General features: G+C 37.3%; 1 protein-coding gene and 1 long non-coding RNA gene across 2 annotated transcripts; one reads left to right on the forward strand and one right to left on the reverse strand.

The window, feature by feature from the left end:
* The first annotated feature begins 204 nt into the window (after window positions 1-204).
* LOC127499455 (MAP kinase-interacting serine/threonine-protein kinase 2-like) lies at window positions 205-13,121 on the forward strand. The gene is made up of 14 exons (XM_051869790.1): window positions 205-361; window positions 785-958; window positions 1,071-1,146; window positions 1,340-1,441; window positions 1,594-1,691; window positions 4,571-4,650; window positions 5,061-5,134; window positions 5,301-5,405; window positions 5,501-5,556; window positions 5,759-5,854; window positions 9,249-9,443; window positions 9,941-10,105; window positions 10,228-10,268; window positions 10,912-13,121. Exons 2-14 carry the CDS (start codon window positions 908-910, stop codon window positions 11,195-11,197), a joined length of 1,425 nt encoding a protein of 474 aa, XP_051725750.1. The 5' UTR covers window positions 205-361; window positions 785-907; the 3' UTR covers window positions 11,198-13,121.
* Window positions 13,122-14,747: 1,626 nt separating this feature from the next.
* On the reverse strand, window positions 14,748-17,255 carry LOC127499359 (uncharacterized). The gene is made up of 4 exons (XR_007926101.1): window positions 17,139-17,255; window positions 16,531-16,800; window positions 16,356-16,424; window positions 14,748-15,892 (listed from the first exon to the last, which is right to left on the reverse strand). It is a non-coding gene; the product is annotated as an uncharacterized LOC127499359 (long non-coding RNA).
* Window positions 17,256-18,907: the final 1,652 nt, after the last annotated feature.

Consider the following 18,907-nt stretch of genomic DNA (forward strand, 5'->3'; position numbering starts at 1 on the left):
TTGCCTCAAATCTAACTGTGTTAATTTATCTACTGTACAGTAGATGGGGCAATAAACAAGTCCACTGAATTTGCCACTAAATCGCCTGTCCAGTTTTGTTTCTGAATAGATGACGTAGGGATAGGGATGCCTCGCCCCTGAAATGAAATGTCCAATAGTGTTCTGAGTTTTCAATTCTGACTTTCTAAGCTATCATTTTGATTGGATGTTGCATATAGAGTGGGCGGAGTGCGGGATAAAACCTTATATATGCGTTGTGCTCTCAAGATTAGCTTACAATTGACAAACACATAGTAGGAACTTATTAAACGGTGGGTTGGAGCAACGGCGTGAACGCTGGCGCCTCACGGCTAGTAACGGGGTAAGATGAAACGCTTTCCTCTGCCTATGAAATGATTCTGAGAACTCTTTTTGAGCAAATAAACTCCAGCCCATTACTTTCTAAATGCAACCACATGCAGCTCTGAGGGTAGGTTACTCGGTCAGCTTGATTAAAACAGCTACTGATACCTTGTAAACTAATACTGAACGGACTGTAAACATACATAAGACTTATCAGTTGATATTACTCGATTTTAATATCAAGTTAATACATTTGTTGCATGTCAAATTTCTGACTGCTGACTCTTGCAATATGAAAAAAATAATAATGAAGAAAAAAGTTGTACAAGAGCTTTTCTCTTCTCTTGTAGTTATCTCTATCTCTGAGACTCCAGATTATCTGTCTCACTGGAAGAGTGTCTGAACCCATATTAATGCTGTTTTTATCTCCCTGTGTATGCAGGAGTCATCTGTTGCATGACCACCTTGAGGTGATCAGATCAGAGGTGATAAATAATTGATTTAAAGGAGCCACTGCACTGATTTAGGCACCAAGCTGGACTCCATCATCTGACCATTCGAAAACATGGTGCAAAACAAAATCACAGAGGTCACAGGATTCCATCGCTCCTTCAAGGTTGGTTACTTGCTATTCTGACAGAAAGTGTTTTAATGGCGTGAGTGAATGTGAAATGGCGGACTTAAATTTGTGACACTTGACAGAAGTGTTCCTGTCTTCCTGTTCCCAGGGGCAAAATCCTTTCAAGACTGATGAATTCATAGATTCAGAATCCTCCTTCAAGTTAGACCTCTCGTCAAGGCCTGGTACAGCTATTTTGCCTCCTGTTTAATTAATATCGACAGTTATTGTCATTCCTAATGGTTGATGTAAACTAAGGAGGTAGAGATAAGAGATATCTCCTCAAGAACTCATTCTGTGTTAGTCAAAGTTCATAGTAGATTAGAGGGATGAACTTGCCACACATTGTTTATCTTAACTTTTTTTTTTTTTTACAAGTCATGCCATCCAGCAAGCCCATTGATATCCCTGATGCCAAGAAAAGAAATAAGAAGAAAAAAAGATGCAGAGCCACTGACAGTTTCTCTGGACGTTTTGAAGGCAAGCTTTTTTTGTTTTGTAAATTCTCGAGCCTGGAGTTAAGCTTCACTGTCTGTAGAGGATATATATATATATATATATATATATATATATATATATATATATGTGTGTGTGTGTGTGTGAATTATTATTATTTTTTTTTTTTTTAACAGATGTTTACAAACTGCAAAATGAGGTTCTTGGAGAAGGGGCTTATGCCGTTGTACAGACCTGCATCAATCTGATCACCAATAAAGACTATGCAGTTAAGGCAAGTATCAACACCCTCTTTTAGTGTTAATGTTAAAACGGCACATTGCTAAACAAATTATCACTGTTCATGTGGCTATCAAATAATTAGTCTTATCTATGTACAGATTAAACTCCAGTTACAAAAGCAAAATACCCTCCTTACATGATTATTGCTCTGATTTTGCTGTCACAATACCAGATCATAGCCAAATCAGACTTGTGGTATTTGCCGAAGTGTGTTAAATGATCTGAGCTGATCTTGTGATGTCACTCATCATGACACTTATTTTTTTATTTATTTTTTTTTAAAGAAAGTTTAATATTACTGCAGCGTAGTTTTGTAGAGTGAGCAATGCATAGATAATGTGCTAACCGATGAGAAAATAAAAGGCTTAAAGAAGGAAGCAAATCAAAATGCTTATATAAAATATATCATAATTTCAATACAATATTTTATATATATTTAAAATGGTCAAATTACCATCTTTAGAGTGAATTCTGCTACAAAAGTTGCATCTAAATCGAGGTAACTTTGGATTGCAGGTGAACATTGTTAGTATCTTCTCTTAAATTTGTGTTTTTATTTATGAACACTCCAAGATGTGTTTGACACTAGGTGTATGTATTGAGGAAAGTAAGCAAGCAAATTTTGGCTCTTAGTTATGTGTCCTGCCTTCAATGTAGAGCGTTACATAAGAATAAGAGGGGGTTTATGCTGGGACAGATGGCTCTGTATCAGTGTTTCAGCCCTCATCAGGAAATACCGGACACTAGCTTTGATTTGAGCTGTGTTCTTATAAGCCGTTTTTGTTTATGCGTTGTGTTATGTGTACTTCTCTCTGGAACTTTGGCCTTCCAGCTACTGTCCTGCTGCTGCAGCTGTGAAACAAAAATAAATGACTATAGTGCCTGTTCAGCAGAGAAACTTCCTCTTTTCAATTGTTGTTATTGTGCAGCAGGACATGTAATCTTTGAAAAAGCAGTGTGGTTCCTCTCGTTACATCTGTTTGACCTCTAGTAGATGGAAAGGTAATATTATGGAAACGGAAGGGGACTAAATAAAGCATGTGCAGGACATTCATGTGGCATTTCATAGCAAATGTTCTGTAACTTACCAAAAGAAAAAACAAAATTGAAAACCGCAGGTTCTCCACATGGCTGATGTCATGGAATATTGTTAAATAGCTGGTGCTCTTCTAGAAGTTGGGGAAAGTTTGTAGTTTCCCTGTTGAGATTATTTGTAATTTGCATCCCATATAATGTGAATTGTGTAATTGGGTTGAAATGTTTGGAAATGGGGGCAACACATCTTGTAAGCACAAGCCCTACAGAAATATACACTACCATTCAAAAGTCTGGGGTTAGCAAGTATTAATTTCTTTTCAAACAACAAAAAAAATTTTCAGCAAGGATGCACTAAATTGATTAAAAAGTGACCATTAAGACGTTTATAAAATAATTGTTAAAAATAAAAACTGTTGTTTTTTTAATTTTTTTTTTTATTTTATGTTTTTAACTTTCTATTCAAAGAAAAATTGCGAATTTCCATTTAACGTATTACTCAGCAGAACTGTTTTCAACAATGATGTTTTCTTAAGGATCATATGACACTGAAGACTGGAGTAATGATCCTGAAAATTTAGCTTTGCATCACAGGAAAAAAAAAAAAAACATTTTTAAAAATATATTCAAAAAGAATTTATTTTAAATTGTTTTTGCTGTATTTTTGATCAAATAAATGCAAAACTTTTATTTGTGCTTTTTTAAAAAACAAAAAACAAAAAAACCTTACCAACCCCCCATACTTTTGTATGGCAGTGTAAAATTTAATAGACATTTTGTGAGATTTAAGCAGTGCTATTTAAATTAACTGCTATACACCACTTATCACAACATTCCCAGTTGGCCTGGTGATGGATCTGCACCCAGTAAACAAAACCAGAAAATTGGTGGCATGATTTGGTTTTATTCATTTGGTTCGTCAATAGTAGGTCTCCTGGGAAGTTCGTATTTACGAGTTGGGAAGTCATGTTTATGACGTCCGGTGCATTCAAATCACTTTCGTCAGAACAAGATGGCGGTGTACCGTCTTTTAATTAACTACACAAAAATACAGCATGGTTTTATAAACTATATACAAAATGAAGAACAAAGAATGTGCATCAGGTGTGTTTTGCTTTACATATATTGTTATATTACAATGCTATTATATTTTGTGCAGGCAATTAGCTTATTTTGTTGTAAATAGCCTGGCGATGTCACTGCTAAATATCTCTAAGAATTGTGGTATTCTGCCATTCTCAGTGACACGCCCCCAACTAGTAAACTCTGGGCTTAAAGAAGATAGAGTTTCCCACTCCTATGTACGACTTTGTGGTGGCATTCATGTGCGTTCAACTCGTAAGTACAGTCTTTACAACATGACTTGATCGCAACATTAGTCAACCCTTTGTTTGTGATTTAAGAACCTGCCACTACGCTGTACATTACATATGCCCTGGGTGCCCTGAATGTTGTGAAACCTGATCATCTGTCTAGTCTGCTGGCTTGTAAAGCCTGATGACCATGTGGTGACCTGCTGAATCAGTGGTCTGAGATGTTCTTTTGTAGACGAGCAGTGGCGTGTCATCTGTGTGCTTGCTAATCTCCCACACATGCTGTGCGTGGGTGATCCACAAAGGGACACGCAGATCTGTCGACTCAAGCTGAATACTGAGATGACGTGGACATGTCTGAGAGTTTTGCCACTTAAAAGCAAATGTGTACTTAAAGGGCTGTCTCCAGGTAGCAAAAGAGCCCATCGAAACAGACTCATTGTGCTCTGACCTTGATTTGCAGAACTGTGTCCTTCCTTGGGTTTGTATTAGGTAATTAAGATGATGTTCCAATGTTATACAGATAATTGAGAAGAGGCCGGGCCACAGTCGGAGCCGTGTCTTCAGGGAGGTGGAAATGCTCTACCAGTGTCAGGGCCACAGGTACGGAAAGCTCTGTGTAAGACTATTGGTCCTTTCTGATACCTCATTTTGTGGGTAAAAATGAATCCAAGATGGTGGACAAGGGAGAAAAACTTCATTTAATACTGTTTGTAAACTAAAGTGTTAATTAAATAGTTTGAATGTAATTAGAAATTGATTACCCGAAGTTGTGTATCTTTATTCTTGGAGTATTATGCAGTTAGCTTAGCAACATGGTAATGGCAAACTATAAAAATCAATTGTGGGTCAAGTCTTGTGACTGTTAAGATGCTGCTGTAGAAAGTAGCTGCCTACATAGACGTCGCAATACTGCTTACTAGGTTTTGGAACAAAGCTTGTGAAGCTCATTTGAAAATCCTTTTAAGATGACATGTTACAATGCCTAATGTTAATATAATTTCTCACCACAGAAACATTTTGGAACTGGTGGAATACTTTGAGGAAGAGGACAAATTTTATTTGGTCTTTGAAAAACTGAGAGGCGGTAAGTGGTGTGTGGGTTTATTAAATATATTTATCTTTTTTTTTTTTTCTTGAGCACCAAGTCAGCATATTAGAATTATTTCTGAAGGATCATGAGAAAATGAAAACTTTGAACTTTTGATAATCTAAAATATCAGCAATCTTCATGCATTTATTTATTTTCTCAGGTTCTATATTGACTCACATACACCGAAGACAACACTTCAATGAGCAGGAAGCCAGCATAGTGGTGCAGGACATCGCCAGTGCTCTGGACTTCCTCCATAACAAAGGTTGGGATCTTTATTAATGATGCATACAATGTCTTCATGCAGTCTATACATTACCAACATAGATGATTATTCATTATGTCTTCTACTTGTTCTAGGGATGGCGCATCGAGACCTAAAGCCAGAGAACATCCTCTGTGAGCATAGTGACAGGGTGAGTCTCTCTCTGTACATGAGGAGACATGAGACATCTGACCAGATTTTTGACGAATCTGTTGGGTACAGTAACATTTTGTGCTGTGTTTTTTTTTTTTTTTTTTTTTTTTGAGCTGTTGAACAGGACATGAATTGACCCGGTTTAGGAATACTCAATGCAACACTCTTCTTAACTTGCTTTTTCTTTTTCTTTTCTGTAGATTTCTCCAGTGAAGATCTGTGATTTTGATTTGGGTAGTGGGATCAAACTGAATAGTGACAGCTCTCCCATCTCCACCCCTGAACTTTTGACTCCGGTGAGTTTAACCCAGGAGGATATTAGCTTCTTGATTCTGTAATGCTATTAAAGTGTTTGAAATTGTTAAAACATGACTAAAAGAGTTATAGGACGGGTGATTGTAAGACAGGGGTAGGAAAAAGTAGTCAGAAACCCATTTTAAGAGGAGAATCTTTGTTCATCTTCGGAACACAAATTAAGATGTTTTTGATGAAATCCGAGAGGTTTCTGTCCCTCCATAGAGATCCTGCACAATTACCACTCCAATGTCCAGAAAGGTAGGAAAAAGACATCATTTAAGTACTCCATGTGACTCCAGTGGTTTTATCCCAATTTTATGAAGTGACGCGAGTGCTTTGTTTGCGCAAAAAAAAAATAATTTACCACTTTACTTACAAAAATCAAGAGCACAAACGAAGCACTCGTGTCCCTTCAAAAAATTTAGTTTAAGCCACTGGGGTCACATGGAGTCCTTTAATGATGTCTTTTTCCTACCTTTCTGGACCTTGGAGTGGTAGTTGCGTTGGATATCTATGGAGAAACAGAAACTTCTTACACTTCATCAAAAATATCTGAGTTTGTTCCAAAGATGAACGAAGGTTTTACGGATGTGGAATGATATAATAAATGACAGATTTTTCATTTGAACTAACACTTTAAAGGTTGTGAGGACTTTTGAGAACTTGCAAACACCCACAAATTAAACTTATTTCACTTACATTTAATTCTTGGTGTACTTAAATCAAGTCACTAAAACTAGCCAGTGTTTAAATGTCATTTTTATTGCTGCTTCACTGTACTGTTGTCCTCTATCAAAATAAGAACAGCAGAGATAAAGGTTATTGCTTTAAAGCTACAGCCAATAAACCTTCAAGTGATCGCCTCCAGTAACTGAGTTTTGTGAAGTTTCAACATTTGTTTTGATGAAGCGTTACCATAGGTCACACAATTATGTCAAGATTACAGATCAAGGAACCGTAGACCTAAAGTAGTTTTATTAACTCTCAAAGTCTGAAGGGAACAGGCAAAGGTCTTTTAATGTGAATACCTTCATGTACAGAGAGCATAAACAAAATTCCTCATGGAAGTCTTTTCACCCATATCTCCCTCTTCCCACCATACCCTGGGGTTTTCAGACACTTTTATAGCACTCAGACTGGGTTACTACAGGCTTGTGGTTTTGTACAGTCTATTCTTCCTGATGTCTACAACTGAAACAGGGTGGGACAGAACTTGGATGGTGTACCCTTTCCGTTTACTTTTTTTATTCGATCATAACTGCACCAGGATGTTCAAGAACAGATCCATGACATAGTTCTACATGGCTTTTTACTTTTGTATACAATAACTCATTTGAAATGACTTTTCCCTCTGAGGCATACCAGGCGAAAAGCCTAGTTCAACAAAAATGAAAATTGTCGTCATTTACCAACTCATGTTGTTCTAAAACCTTAACTTTCGTTCATCTTCAAAACACAAATGGAGATGTTTTTAATGAAACCTGAGCTTTCTGTCCCTCCATTGAAAGCTATTCCACTAAAATTTGACGCTTCTCAAAGACATCTTAAAAGCAATCCTTATGAATCAAGCAGTCTAATCCAAGTCTTTTGAAGAATCATTATAACTTCATATGATGAATCGATTTAATGTAGTGTTTTGTTCATACATAAAATCTGGTCTGCAGGACCTCAAACATGCTTGAACAAAAGTCTTATGGCTACAAGTATTTGACAGTTTTCATTTTTGTGTGAACTGTCCCTTTTAAATACTCTGTGGTTGATTTTCCCCTTAACTCTTTTTGTTACACTTTTCACCCACAACTGTGGTTTTACTTGCTAGAATAGAAACCAGGGAAAGTCCCTGGTTTTGCCAGAGCTTAAGTCCTCTTTTGCCATGATAACATTCCCTTCACAAACCATCTAAGAACATACTGTTATTGAGACTGATGCAATGTCAGCGCTAACTAACAGTGGTTGAGGTCACTGATATAAACAAGATGACTTATCGTCTTTGTGTATCACTTGCTAATCCTACCTCTGTAGCCTACATGTTGTCTGGAAACACTTGTTTTTCCTTTTTAATGACAGGAGGAAGTGGGTGGGGCTGCTCATAAGCAACAGACTGCTTTGTGTGACACTCCTAAGATTCCTCTTGCACAGAGGAGCATTATGTAAGAGTTCAGTCATGCTGAAAGCAGAATCAGCTGGGCAATAAACTGACAATTGGGGATCACTGCTGGACTCTCGGTTTGTTGAATCACAGTGCACCACTGTGTCCCTAGTGAAAGGGGTCCAATTGCACTTCCACTATCAGGTGATCTTTTATTAGCTTCAATTGTTTAACCAATAGCTCCTACTTCTGATTACAAAGGCATTGTGTCATAAGATCAACTGGCCAATCCTCTTACGGAAAAAGCACACAGTCGCATTTTATCACAGCACACTCTATTTTTGCCAGCTATCTCGTTTCCTTGAAAGTGATTCCCCTGACAGATTTACAGAGCTCTGATGGTTTGAGGGAACATGGAGTGTGCTTGCGAGGTTACCAAGGCTTGGGCTTAGATTTGTCAGGGTCAGAGGGAAGGCAGTCCAGCCTGATATTTAGGATATTTGAGGACACGTAGTCTCCTCCCCCTAGGTCTGCACAGAAACATCGGCATAATGTCTGCAGCTTCCTCCGTTTGCATCAGTGACTCATGCAGTAGTTGTGTAACAATTTTTTACCAGACCGCTGCACTTCCATAAAAATAAACCGGTCTGCTTGTCCTGCTAAACTGCTAACCTCCTCAGTGTTTTTGTCTGTTGCATTAATTATTAGTGCACCATTCAGGGTGTCCATTTGTATGTGTGTGTTATGTAACACTCAAGCAGGGTTGGGGCTTGTTTATCCCCAGCCGGTGTAGAGCAGCTTAAATCCTTTTTCTTTTTTTCCCCTCGAGCAGCAACCTTTTGGCCTAGTTTCCACATGACGCAGTGCAGACAGCTGCCTGTGGTCCCTGCTGGAACAGTTGTCCCCTGACGCTCCCAGGTCTGAATTGGATCAGGCCACCCCAGCTTAACTCAGAACAATGAACTTGATAATGCCTCCGCAGGTGAAAGCAAACAGGAGAGGCCTAGATGAGGGAGTGCTGACAGTTCTGACAAATGATAGCTCTAGGTTGCTCATCTTGTGATTCGTTACCGTACATCAGAACTTGTTGTCCAAACTAGGGACACTCTGATGGGATGTAGTAATGAGTGTATATGTTGTAAACATGAAGTGAAACCAGAACTTGAGGGTGGATTGTTCCTCTCTGCTCTACCCCAATAGTGTATTTGTGGCATTTAAAAACCATGTGGGAGATTTATGGACATTCCTTTGTATGTCTGAGGGCTTTTACAGTACATACTAAAGAGTTTATTTTATTCCTACAGTGTGGCTCAGCTGAATACATGGCCCCTGAGGTGGTGGAAGCCTTTAATGAAGAAGCTAGCATCTACGATAAGCGCTGTGACCTGTGGAGCCTCGGCGTCATCCTCTACATCATGCTGAGTGGATACCCGCCCTTTGTGGGTCGCTGTGGAACAGACTGCGGTTGGGATTGGGGAGAGCCCTGCCAAGCCTGCCAGGTACACCACACATCTAGTTTTCTGGGAAATCATTCAGTATCGAAAGTACTGAAAGTTCAAAACTTTCCGAAGAATTGTAGTATGAAAGACCCAGTAGGACCTGGTCTAGCCATCTTGTTTCAAAGCCAGGGATTGGCCTGGGGTAAATCACTTTTTATTTCTTTAATGTTTTAACTTTACATTAGTTTGGCTAGTAGTTTTTGCAGTGGTATCGTTACAAAATAAATATATATATATATATATATATATATATATATATATATATATATATATATATATATATATATATATAATATAAAATAAATATATTTTTTTTTTTTTTTTTTTTTTTTTTTTTTAAGGGAAGAGCGCAATGAAATCAATCAATAAATAGTTATTTTTGTGGCAGGGAAAGTAAAAATCTGAACCACTGGGCTGACCAGGCCAGTAGGAAAAAAAATTCCCTGATACTACTTCAGATTGGATTTTTAATACCATTCATCACAATGCGTCCACAGAGCATGCTGTTTGAGAGTATTCAGGAAGGCAAATATGAGTTTCCTGAGAAGGACTGGGCACACATATCCCCTGCAGCCAAAGACCTCATCACCAAGCTGTTGGTACGGGATGCCAAAGACCGCCTCAGTGCCGCTCAAGTGCTGCAGCACCCATGGGTTAAAGGGGTATGTCCATTCCCTCCCATCTCTAGGACTCTGGTGACGTTATTTAACCTAGTTAACACATATTTGCTTCTTTGACTTGTAAATCGTGTTTAGTGACCCATTTCTGTTGTCCTTCATTTTAGTGTGCACCAAACGCTGTGTCTGCGTCCATACTACATCAGAGGTGGGTAAAGTGCAGACTAAAGGCTCTGATATACCTACAGCAAAGTTCTTTTTTCACTGTGCTCTAAGTTTGAAATGAGTGGTATACTGTTAGCGAACATCCCAATGTCGCCCACATATGTAAATGCGTGCTACGCACTTTCCTCTCAATAACAAAATATAAACACAACAAAAATGACTGTGTTGAGAAAACGAGCTCTTCAATTTGGCCAAGTCAGGTTTATTTATAAAGGAATCTATTGTATAAAGTACTATAAAGAAAGCAGCTTTATAGTATTAAACTTAAAGGTGTGTGCATGTCACTTTTGATTAGAAGCACACTTAGCTATACATAATGGCTACAGACCAATGGCAGTTTGAATGGGTTTAGCCGGAGTGAATTATTTTATTTCTATATAACCCCCCTCCCCAGGAATTTCACACTTCCAAAACAATCCCCGAACGAACTCTGCTTTGGCAGAATTTGAACTCTGTCTGATTTTGTTTGGATTTTGTCACACAAGTTCGTTTTTTGATTCTGCTGGAAGAATATCGGGGCCTTTAATAATGTTTCTGAATCCCATTATCCAGCTGCAATAGTTTTGACTGTAAATACCAGTTCATTAATATTCATGCTGTCCTGGCCATCAATGTCCTTTCTCTAGGGGCGGTAGTGCTCAGGACCTGACGTTCTTTGCAGGGCAGGCCGTAGCCATGAACCGGCAGCTGGCTGAGAGGGAAGAGAGCGAGGAGCAGCAGCAGCTAGACAAGGAGCTTTCCTCCCCCCATCTCCTCTCCAGCAGCTCTGGCTCCATGCTGCTGTCCCCTCCCTCCAGGTCCAAGCTGGCCTGCCGCAGGAAGACCGCAGGCAGCCAGCACCGAGGGCCGGTGTGTGCTTCTGAACTGCGCCAGCTCCTCGCTCCACTTGTGATCGTGGGCGACTGTGCCTGATCTTTACCACCTTCTCCAGCCTCTGGTCATCCCTGATGAACTTTATCAGAATCTTCAACTAGGCAGTGTGTTGACCTCTGACCTCTCTGCCCAATTACTTTGTCGGAAGGACTCTCATGTAGCACTTGAAGCACCTCAAAGGCCCTGTTCAGTTTTGATTCGATAAAAAGGCTGTTGTGGCTGGAAAAAGACTTGTTGACGTCTGAAAGTCCCTAGAATCTGTCAATATAACAAAATGTTTACGAAAAGCACGAGCATCAAAGGACACAAGCTGCTTCCATTCATCTAAAGCTGGACCCCACATAAGCCATTTAATTTCGAAGCATCAGAAAAAACTCTTTTGCTGTTTGCGTACACGGGACCCCCAGCAACTGAATAATTTGTACTTATGCAGACTTATTTTTTTCTTCACAAAGTCACACAGTGATAGTGATGGCAGACTGTGAATATGTATGGGACTTAAGTGTTGCTGGGACTGTTGCTGGGACTTAAGTGGCAAATTAATTTATCATTCATTCAAGTTATTCAGGGCAGAAATTGCAGCCATGTTGTGCAGGGTTCTCTATCCTTAATTTATTTATCAAGGACCTCATTTACAAATTTCAGTCCACTGTGTTACTGTAAAAACACTTGTTTTCTGCCAAAAGCAAATCTGAGCAGTGTTTTCAGTAGAAACCTCAGGATCTCTCTCTGAATGAACAACCAAAGCAGATTTTAAAGCTGAAACCCATTTTACGTTAGTTCATTAATTGGTGTTTTACATGTCCTGTCCTTGCACTGGAAAGTTTAGCTTCTTTCAGGGAGGCAGCACAATTTCTGTACTTGGCCTCTCAGGAAAACAGGAATTGGTTGCACAATCATATTTCCACCCCCTTTTTGTTTCCTCCCCTTTTGACCTGAAATGTCATGCCATGCCATGGGGGTTTTGAGGAATTGACAGAGGTGCATTTTCAAGGCTCTACAGCAAATTCTGAGAAAGTCTCTAGCATTTGTATTTCCAGCTCCGTTCACCATTCATTCATTCAGTTAGTCATTGAACATTTCGTGAACACACGGGCTCTGTCAATGACTCCATTCACTGTTTGAATAAAGGTGATTTATTCCATGAAGACCTTAAGTCCTCTGTTAGCCTCCTTTTTGTGCTTGTAGACAGACATCTGAGAGAAAGGTGAAGCTCAGATATACAGGAAACCTCCAGACACCAATGTGCTGTGCTGCTATATTATTATTATTTTTTTTATTCCCCCCTTTTATTTTTTTATGTTAGGAAGGGAGATTTTCATCTTCCTTTTTTTTTTTTTAAGTGTTTGTCTATTTGTTTTTAAAAGTTGTTGAAGTTGTATTATGAGAAAATGAGCCCCCCCCCCTTTTTTTTTTTCCCAATAAGTGCCAATTTACAGATCAAAGGCTGGCTGTTGTCTATAATGACTGTAGACACTTTAATGTTTGATTTGGTTTTTCTCATATATAATGTCACAAGCAAATATGCCGATCAACCAGGAACAAAACCAAGTGCTCCTACTCACTCTGAGTGAAGCAAAGCCTATAATTGAGGGGTTTTTTTTTTTTTTTTTTTCTCCCTTTTTCTCTTCCTTATGGAAACCACATTGGAAGATGGAATATGCTGAGTTTAGTCTTCCTTCTGAGAAAGACCTCATTTTTGTTTTTGTTTTTATTTTATTTGGCATTGCATTTTCATAGATGCCCCCTCTACACTCATTTTATGGACCACTGGTGTAGCTTTCGTGTTTTTCATGTATTTCATGTATTTTCATGTGGTTGTACCTTTTTTTTTGTTTTGCATCTGACCCAGGGGGGCCAAAATAAAAAAAAAAAAAAAAAAAAAAAAACATGGAAAAATGTTCAACTACAGTTGTTACTTTTATTTATCTGATTCTTTTTTTTTTTTTTTTTTTTTGTAAAAGCACTCTCATAATTGACTACCTAAGCTCAGGGGATTATTATTATTTTAGGATGACAAACAAACAGCATACACAAAGTTCATTTAAATTGTGTTAGAAGAGAACATCTGCATCTGTAAATATGCTTTAATAATCAGCTTATTTTTATCCTCCCCTAATTCAGATAGACACAGACCAGGCCCATTATCTTGTGCTGTGGAATGTTCCTTGAACTTTTTAAATGACTTTTTTTGTTGTTTACCTCTCTCTCTCTCTCTCTCTCTCTCTCTCTCTCTCTCTCTCTCTCTCTCTCTCTCTAATTAAAATGTTTTAATTCACACAAATTACTTCTCATTTGTTCGTCTCTCACAAACATCACTGAACTTTTGTCCTTCATGTAGACACACTCAGAGGTCATTTTTATATCACAGCTTTGATAAACACTTGAGTTTGCCATAACATGAGGGGTTTTTTTTTTTAAGTGTTGGGGGAAAAATGTAGGCCTAATTGTAATGCTTCTGAATGTATTTCTTTATTCTCAGTGGTGATTTACATTTAATGTAGTATTTGTTACAAAAGTGAATGTTTTTCCCGTAAGCATAAATTAAAGGTAGTTTCTGATACTGCAGGCAATGCTAACAATACTACAGGATGTCTATTAGTTTAAACTTAGTTTAATTAGTTTAAGGGGCAAAATGGATCAGTGCCATTGTGTCAGTATAGCTACTATTGCGTGCTGATCAGAGTAAAAAAAAGTATCATCTGATAAATATGGCTGACAATTTAAAAAACGTGTATTTACAAGACTTTCAAAACAGGGGTCCATTCGTACCTCGTTTATAGGCTATCTGAGATGATTTGACAGATGCCAGTTCTTCCAATCGTGATAACTGATCTCTGGCTAATTTGGTTCTTCATGCGAATTGGCGGATTTGATTAAAATATCTGGATTAAATTGTCTGATATTACTTTGCGTCCTTGTGTTATTTAGAAAGGGCATAAATATCGATACTAGAAACCGTGATCAGCAGTGCAGCGATTGGCTGGCGGCAAGACAGCAACGTAATGACATCAGATTAAAATAAGAACATCACACACCTGACGAAAAACTTGAGAAATTTCTAAATAAATAAACACCGATAAATAAAATGCCTAATTATTTACATTATTTCACAATTTATATTATTCTTATAGGATTTACATTTGTATTTCAATATTGTTAGCAATTTATTAGCAATTTATTTCTTTTTACCAGTGAAGTAGATTTGTCACGTGACACTGACAGCATTAATTAAAGTTTCTTATGGGCCAAGAACATTTTTCTAATGGTAAAGCAGATAATATTTTTCTATTTATTTTATTTGCTACATAGCTGTCACCGTTCAAATGAATGCACGGCTCAGACTAACTGCTACATCATCCCCCGGTTTCACAGACAAGGTTTAAGCCTATAGTCCCAGACTAAAATGCATGTTTGGGCTTTTTTAACTGAAAGCAACTTGTACTGCCATATCTTAAAACGTCAGTGTCATTGTTTTGCCTCAAGATGCACACCAATAATGTTTTTTCTAAGGCATGTTTATAAAAGCTACATAAATGTCCTAATTGAATGCCTAATCCTGTCTGTGAAACTATGGCCCGGTTTAGGATTAGACCTTAGTTCAATTAGGGCATTTGAGTATCTTTTATGAACGTAGACTAGAAAAAAACATTACTGGAGTGCATCTTGAGACAAAACAATGGCACTGACATATTTAAAGATATGTCAGAGCAAGTTGCTTTCAGTTAAAAAAGCCCAAACATGCATTTCAGTCCGGGACTAGCTTAAGCCTTGTCTGTGAAACCGGGGGAAAGTGTGTAAAACTGCAATAAAATTATTAGGTAATTATTCCCTTACGAAAAAATGTTTTTAAAGGTGGTTTTAAAAATGGTTTAAGGTAGCCTAATCTTGCAAGAAAGTAGCAGTGGCTGTGTCAGACTTTAAGTATAACCTCCGTTTAAAAAGATGCAATCTAATCCTGTTTACATGAAATAAGCCTCCTCCCGAGTTTACGGACACGAGCTCCCCCAAGTGTTGAAATCCCGTCATTATTTTGTCTAAACATTCATTTCACTGGTAAAAAAAAAAAAAAAAAAAAAAAAAACAGTTAGCAAGGCAAAGGACATGTAACTCATTTAACTTTTTTGTTGAACTGTTAGACGCAATAATTGATTTCAATTCAAAATTCAAATTAGCTATCCTAGAAGGGTATAGAAAATTGTCTTTCACAAAGAATCAGAGGATGGGATCCATATCACTTTGAAAGCAGATTTGTGAGAATTCATATATATATTCATCATATATATTTATTTATTTACTTTGTAAAAATTCTGAGAGATACCTGCCAAGTTCACAAAGCCGTACTTGTGAAAAATATATTGTATATTAACATCATCATCTTTAACAGAAAGCAAGAACTGGTCCAGTTAGGCATGTATGTCCAAAAAGGCATGATTTGCATTCTCTCTTTTAAGAAGGACAAGATCTATGAGAACATCTGACATTAGATTTATGAACAACACAGAGAAGCTATAGCAACTACATGACATTTACAAGAATACTGAATTTTGCAAAACAGCATGCAAGTGAAGATGCATGGAGTACATGATTTATTAGAAGCATATTTTAATTTAAATGACAGAAATTCTTGTCATTTTTCAGTGTTTCTGACTTTCAGCGCTGCAGTTATTGACCCGATGAGTAAAACCCCTGTCTTGAACAGTATGTACCATATCAGCCCTGGAGCCAAGATCCCTTACAGAAACAGATAGAAAAACACACTTAAAGTTGTTATAGAATGCATTAAATATTATGAAATGCCAAAAGTGACTGAAATATCCAGGAAAAAGGACAACAGTTGCAGTTTTCTTATAAAAATTGTGTTACTTTATCAATATTTAATTAAAAAAAAAAATCAATAATAATCTACTCTGGCACATGTATGTAAACCTTTTTTTTTTTTTACTTGCTAATGTTTGTCCCAAGTCACAGGTCAGAGCTTTTTCTTAGCAGGACAATAGGAGAGATAAGTAATATTGTATTACAATTGTCAACAGACATTTATCAAACAGTAAGTTATATCCTGCATATTGATCTGTATCACATTCCTGGATAAAGCCAATAAAGCCATTAACATAAGTTATATAGGCTATGGTTTATTTCAATAATCCAAATTCTCTATACTGATGGATTAAGTCTATTAATTGGAGAAACTTACTTGATGGTGTGGGGCTTTGGTATGTGGTAGCCAGAGGGGATGATGTTGATTTTGAAGGAAAAACACAGTCTGAATCACAGAAAAGAAAAAGAAAATAGAAAATACGTTCTTAGTCAAAAATGTTCAAAAATTCAGTTTAAATTTGTTCAATGGGCCGAGAGGATTTCACACTTACCTTCCACTCTTACATAAGCCATGCTTATTGAATCCTCTGGCTCTGTTTGGCAGCTATATGTTCCTGAATGATTCCTATTTGCACCATGAACTTGCATAGAGAGTGTGATACTATTATCTGAAGACACTTTTCTGCACTCAATTTGTTGCTCTTTCACCAATTTTACATGGTTTTGTAGTCCATGGCAAGCAAACTGACATGTGAGGTTAAAGTCTTGACCGTAGCAAACATTCTGCCCTCCACTTACACTAATGTTGGACTGACAGCCACCTAAAAGAAATAATGACAGAATCAGAATCAGTAAGAGCTTTATTGCCAAGTATGTTTACACAAGGAATCTGTCTTGGTGACAGGAGCTTCCAGAAAACAAAAAATGAAATAATGCAATATAATACGGTAGTAGAAAAAATATATAATTGTTTTAATGAATGTACAGATATGTTATTTACAAGAGTACTGTTTACAATTTGTAATTTACAAATGTTAAATTTTTAGTTGTTATGTACAAATGTACAGTTATTGTAGACATGTAGCTCTCCAAATACAGTCAAAAACAAACCAACAAACAAAAAAAAAACATTTTACTATATACCTTTTTTGAGACTTACCACTTATATATGATGGAATCAACAGCAGCAAAATGAATTTCAGAAAGCACATGTTTGAACTGAACTGCGACCACCCGTTGAGGTTCGAGTAGAAATAGACTCTGCAGAGCATGTCGTGAACAATAGGAAATAACTCAGGCTGTGGCTTTGTATTTTATCAGTTGATGAGCAATGAGATTGATACATTCAAGTAACAAAAATCCCCCAAATCACAGAAAGGACATCAAACTGAAACATCACCTGCAAAAACATGTATAATGGTCTATTTTTTTTTTATTTACAGCCATACAGCATATTGAGAATTCAAACAAAAAACTTCAATCATCTTGCCAATATTTAAGACTAAATTTAGACTACGTATGACTAATTAATGTTATGGTGACATTTATATACATTTATATAAACTCAGCAAAAAAATAAACGTCCCTTTTTCAAGATACTGTATTTTAAAGATAATTTTGTAAAACCCCAAGCTTTACAGATATTTCATGCTCGTTTAATGAACCATAAATAATTATTGCAGCTGGTGGCCAGACCAGATACGTACAGCTATAAAGCTACCTAATACACCAATATTTGGTGATAACTCAACTCAGCTTTATTTAGCTATAGCACCACTAAAACCAACAATTGTTGACCAAGGTGCTGTACCATCAATACCATCAACATTTAACACCAACATAAATTACAACACAGAACAGACCAGACACAGCACAAATTAGCTACAATTAAAAGCCAAAGAAAAAAGATAGGTTTTGAGTTTTGCTTTTGAGTTTTGCTTTTTGCTAGGATTGTGAACAGATAATAAATCGAAAATATATACAGGAACTAATCCATTCACTGATTTAAAAACCAGCAACAAAACTTTAAAAATCATTTCTGTAACGAATTGGGAGCCAATGCAGAAATATCATAACTGGAGTAATGTGCTCTCATTTACACACACCATTAAGGATGGCTAACGATGCTTGGTTAATACCGTCCTTAAAAGAAAGAAAGGACTCTGAGATGAAAAAAACTGTTTTTGACTACCGTACTAATCTGTTTGTCAAATCTGAAAGCACTATTGAAAAACACGCCCAAGATCTTCACTGGTTTCACACACAAAGACAAATGGACAAAATTTAAGCAAGGGGAGATAGCAGCTTCTGAAGATTCAATAATCTCTGTATTGCCTTCATTGAGGTGAAGAAAATTTAGGGACATCCAGGCCTTTACATCCACTAGACAAGCCAACAGAGTATCCAAACCCATGTTATTTGATCCCAGGGGCAGATAGATTTGGGTATCGTCAGCCTAACAGTGAAAGCAGATGCCGTGTTTCTTAAAAATTGACCCCAAGGGAAACATACAGGAGAATAAAATCGGAGCAAAAATAGAACCTTGTAGGGACACCACACATAAGCATATGAAGTAAATTCACCAATACTAACAGAGAACCTTCTATTAAAATAGGATTGAAACCATTTCCCTGAATGCCCACCCAGTGCTCCAAACAAGAGGTCAGAGCAGTGGCCGATCGTTTCAAACGCCACATTCAAATCTAACAGCACTAACACAGCAGACTCAGTAATATATTGTTTAGAACTTTCACCAGTGCTGTTTCTGTGGAATGGTTTTTCCTAAAACCTGATTGGATTATAATATATAGAATAACGATAATAATATATAGATAATATAGCATAATGAGCGATGTACAAGCAATTTTTGTAGGTAACAAGTGTAACAAGGTGGGGGGAAAATCCGGGTCAAAATGATCTGGAACACAA

Source organism: Ctenopharyngodon idella, chromosome 2 (genome assembly GCF_019924925.1).
Source record: "Ctenopharyngodon idella isolate HZGC_01 chromosome 2, HZGC01, whole genome shotgun sequence".
NCBI classification, from domain to species: Eukaryota; Metazoa; Chordata; class Actinopteri; order Cypriniformes; family Xenocyprididae; genus Ctenopharyngodon; species Ctenopharyngodon idella.

Excerpts from the sequence above, each read along its gene's own strand:
- LOC127499455 (XM_051869790.1), top strand. The coding sequence starts at position 908 with ATGGTGCAAAACAAAATCACAGAGGTCACAGGATTCCATCGCTCCTTC. Across the intron at positions 1,692-4,570 it reads ATAAAGACTATGCAGTTAAG|ATAATTGAGAAGAGGCCGGG; the intron begins GCAAGTATCAAC and ends AATGTTATACAG. Across the intron at positions 4,651-5,060 it reads TACCAGTGTCAGGGCCACAG|AAACATTTTGGAACTGGTGG; the intron begins GTACGGAAAGCT and ends TTCTCACCACAG.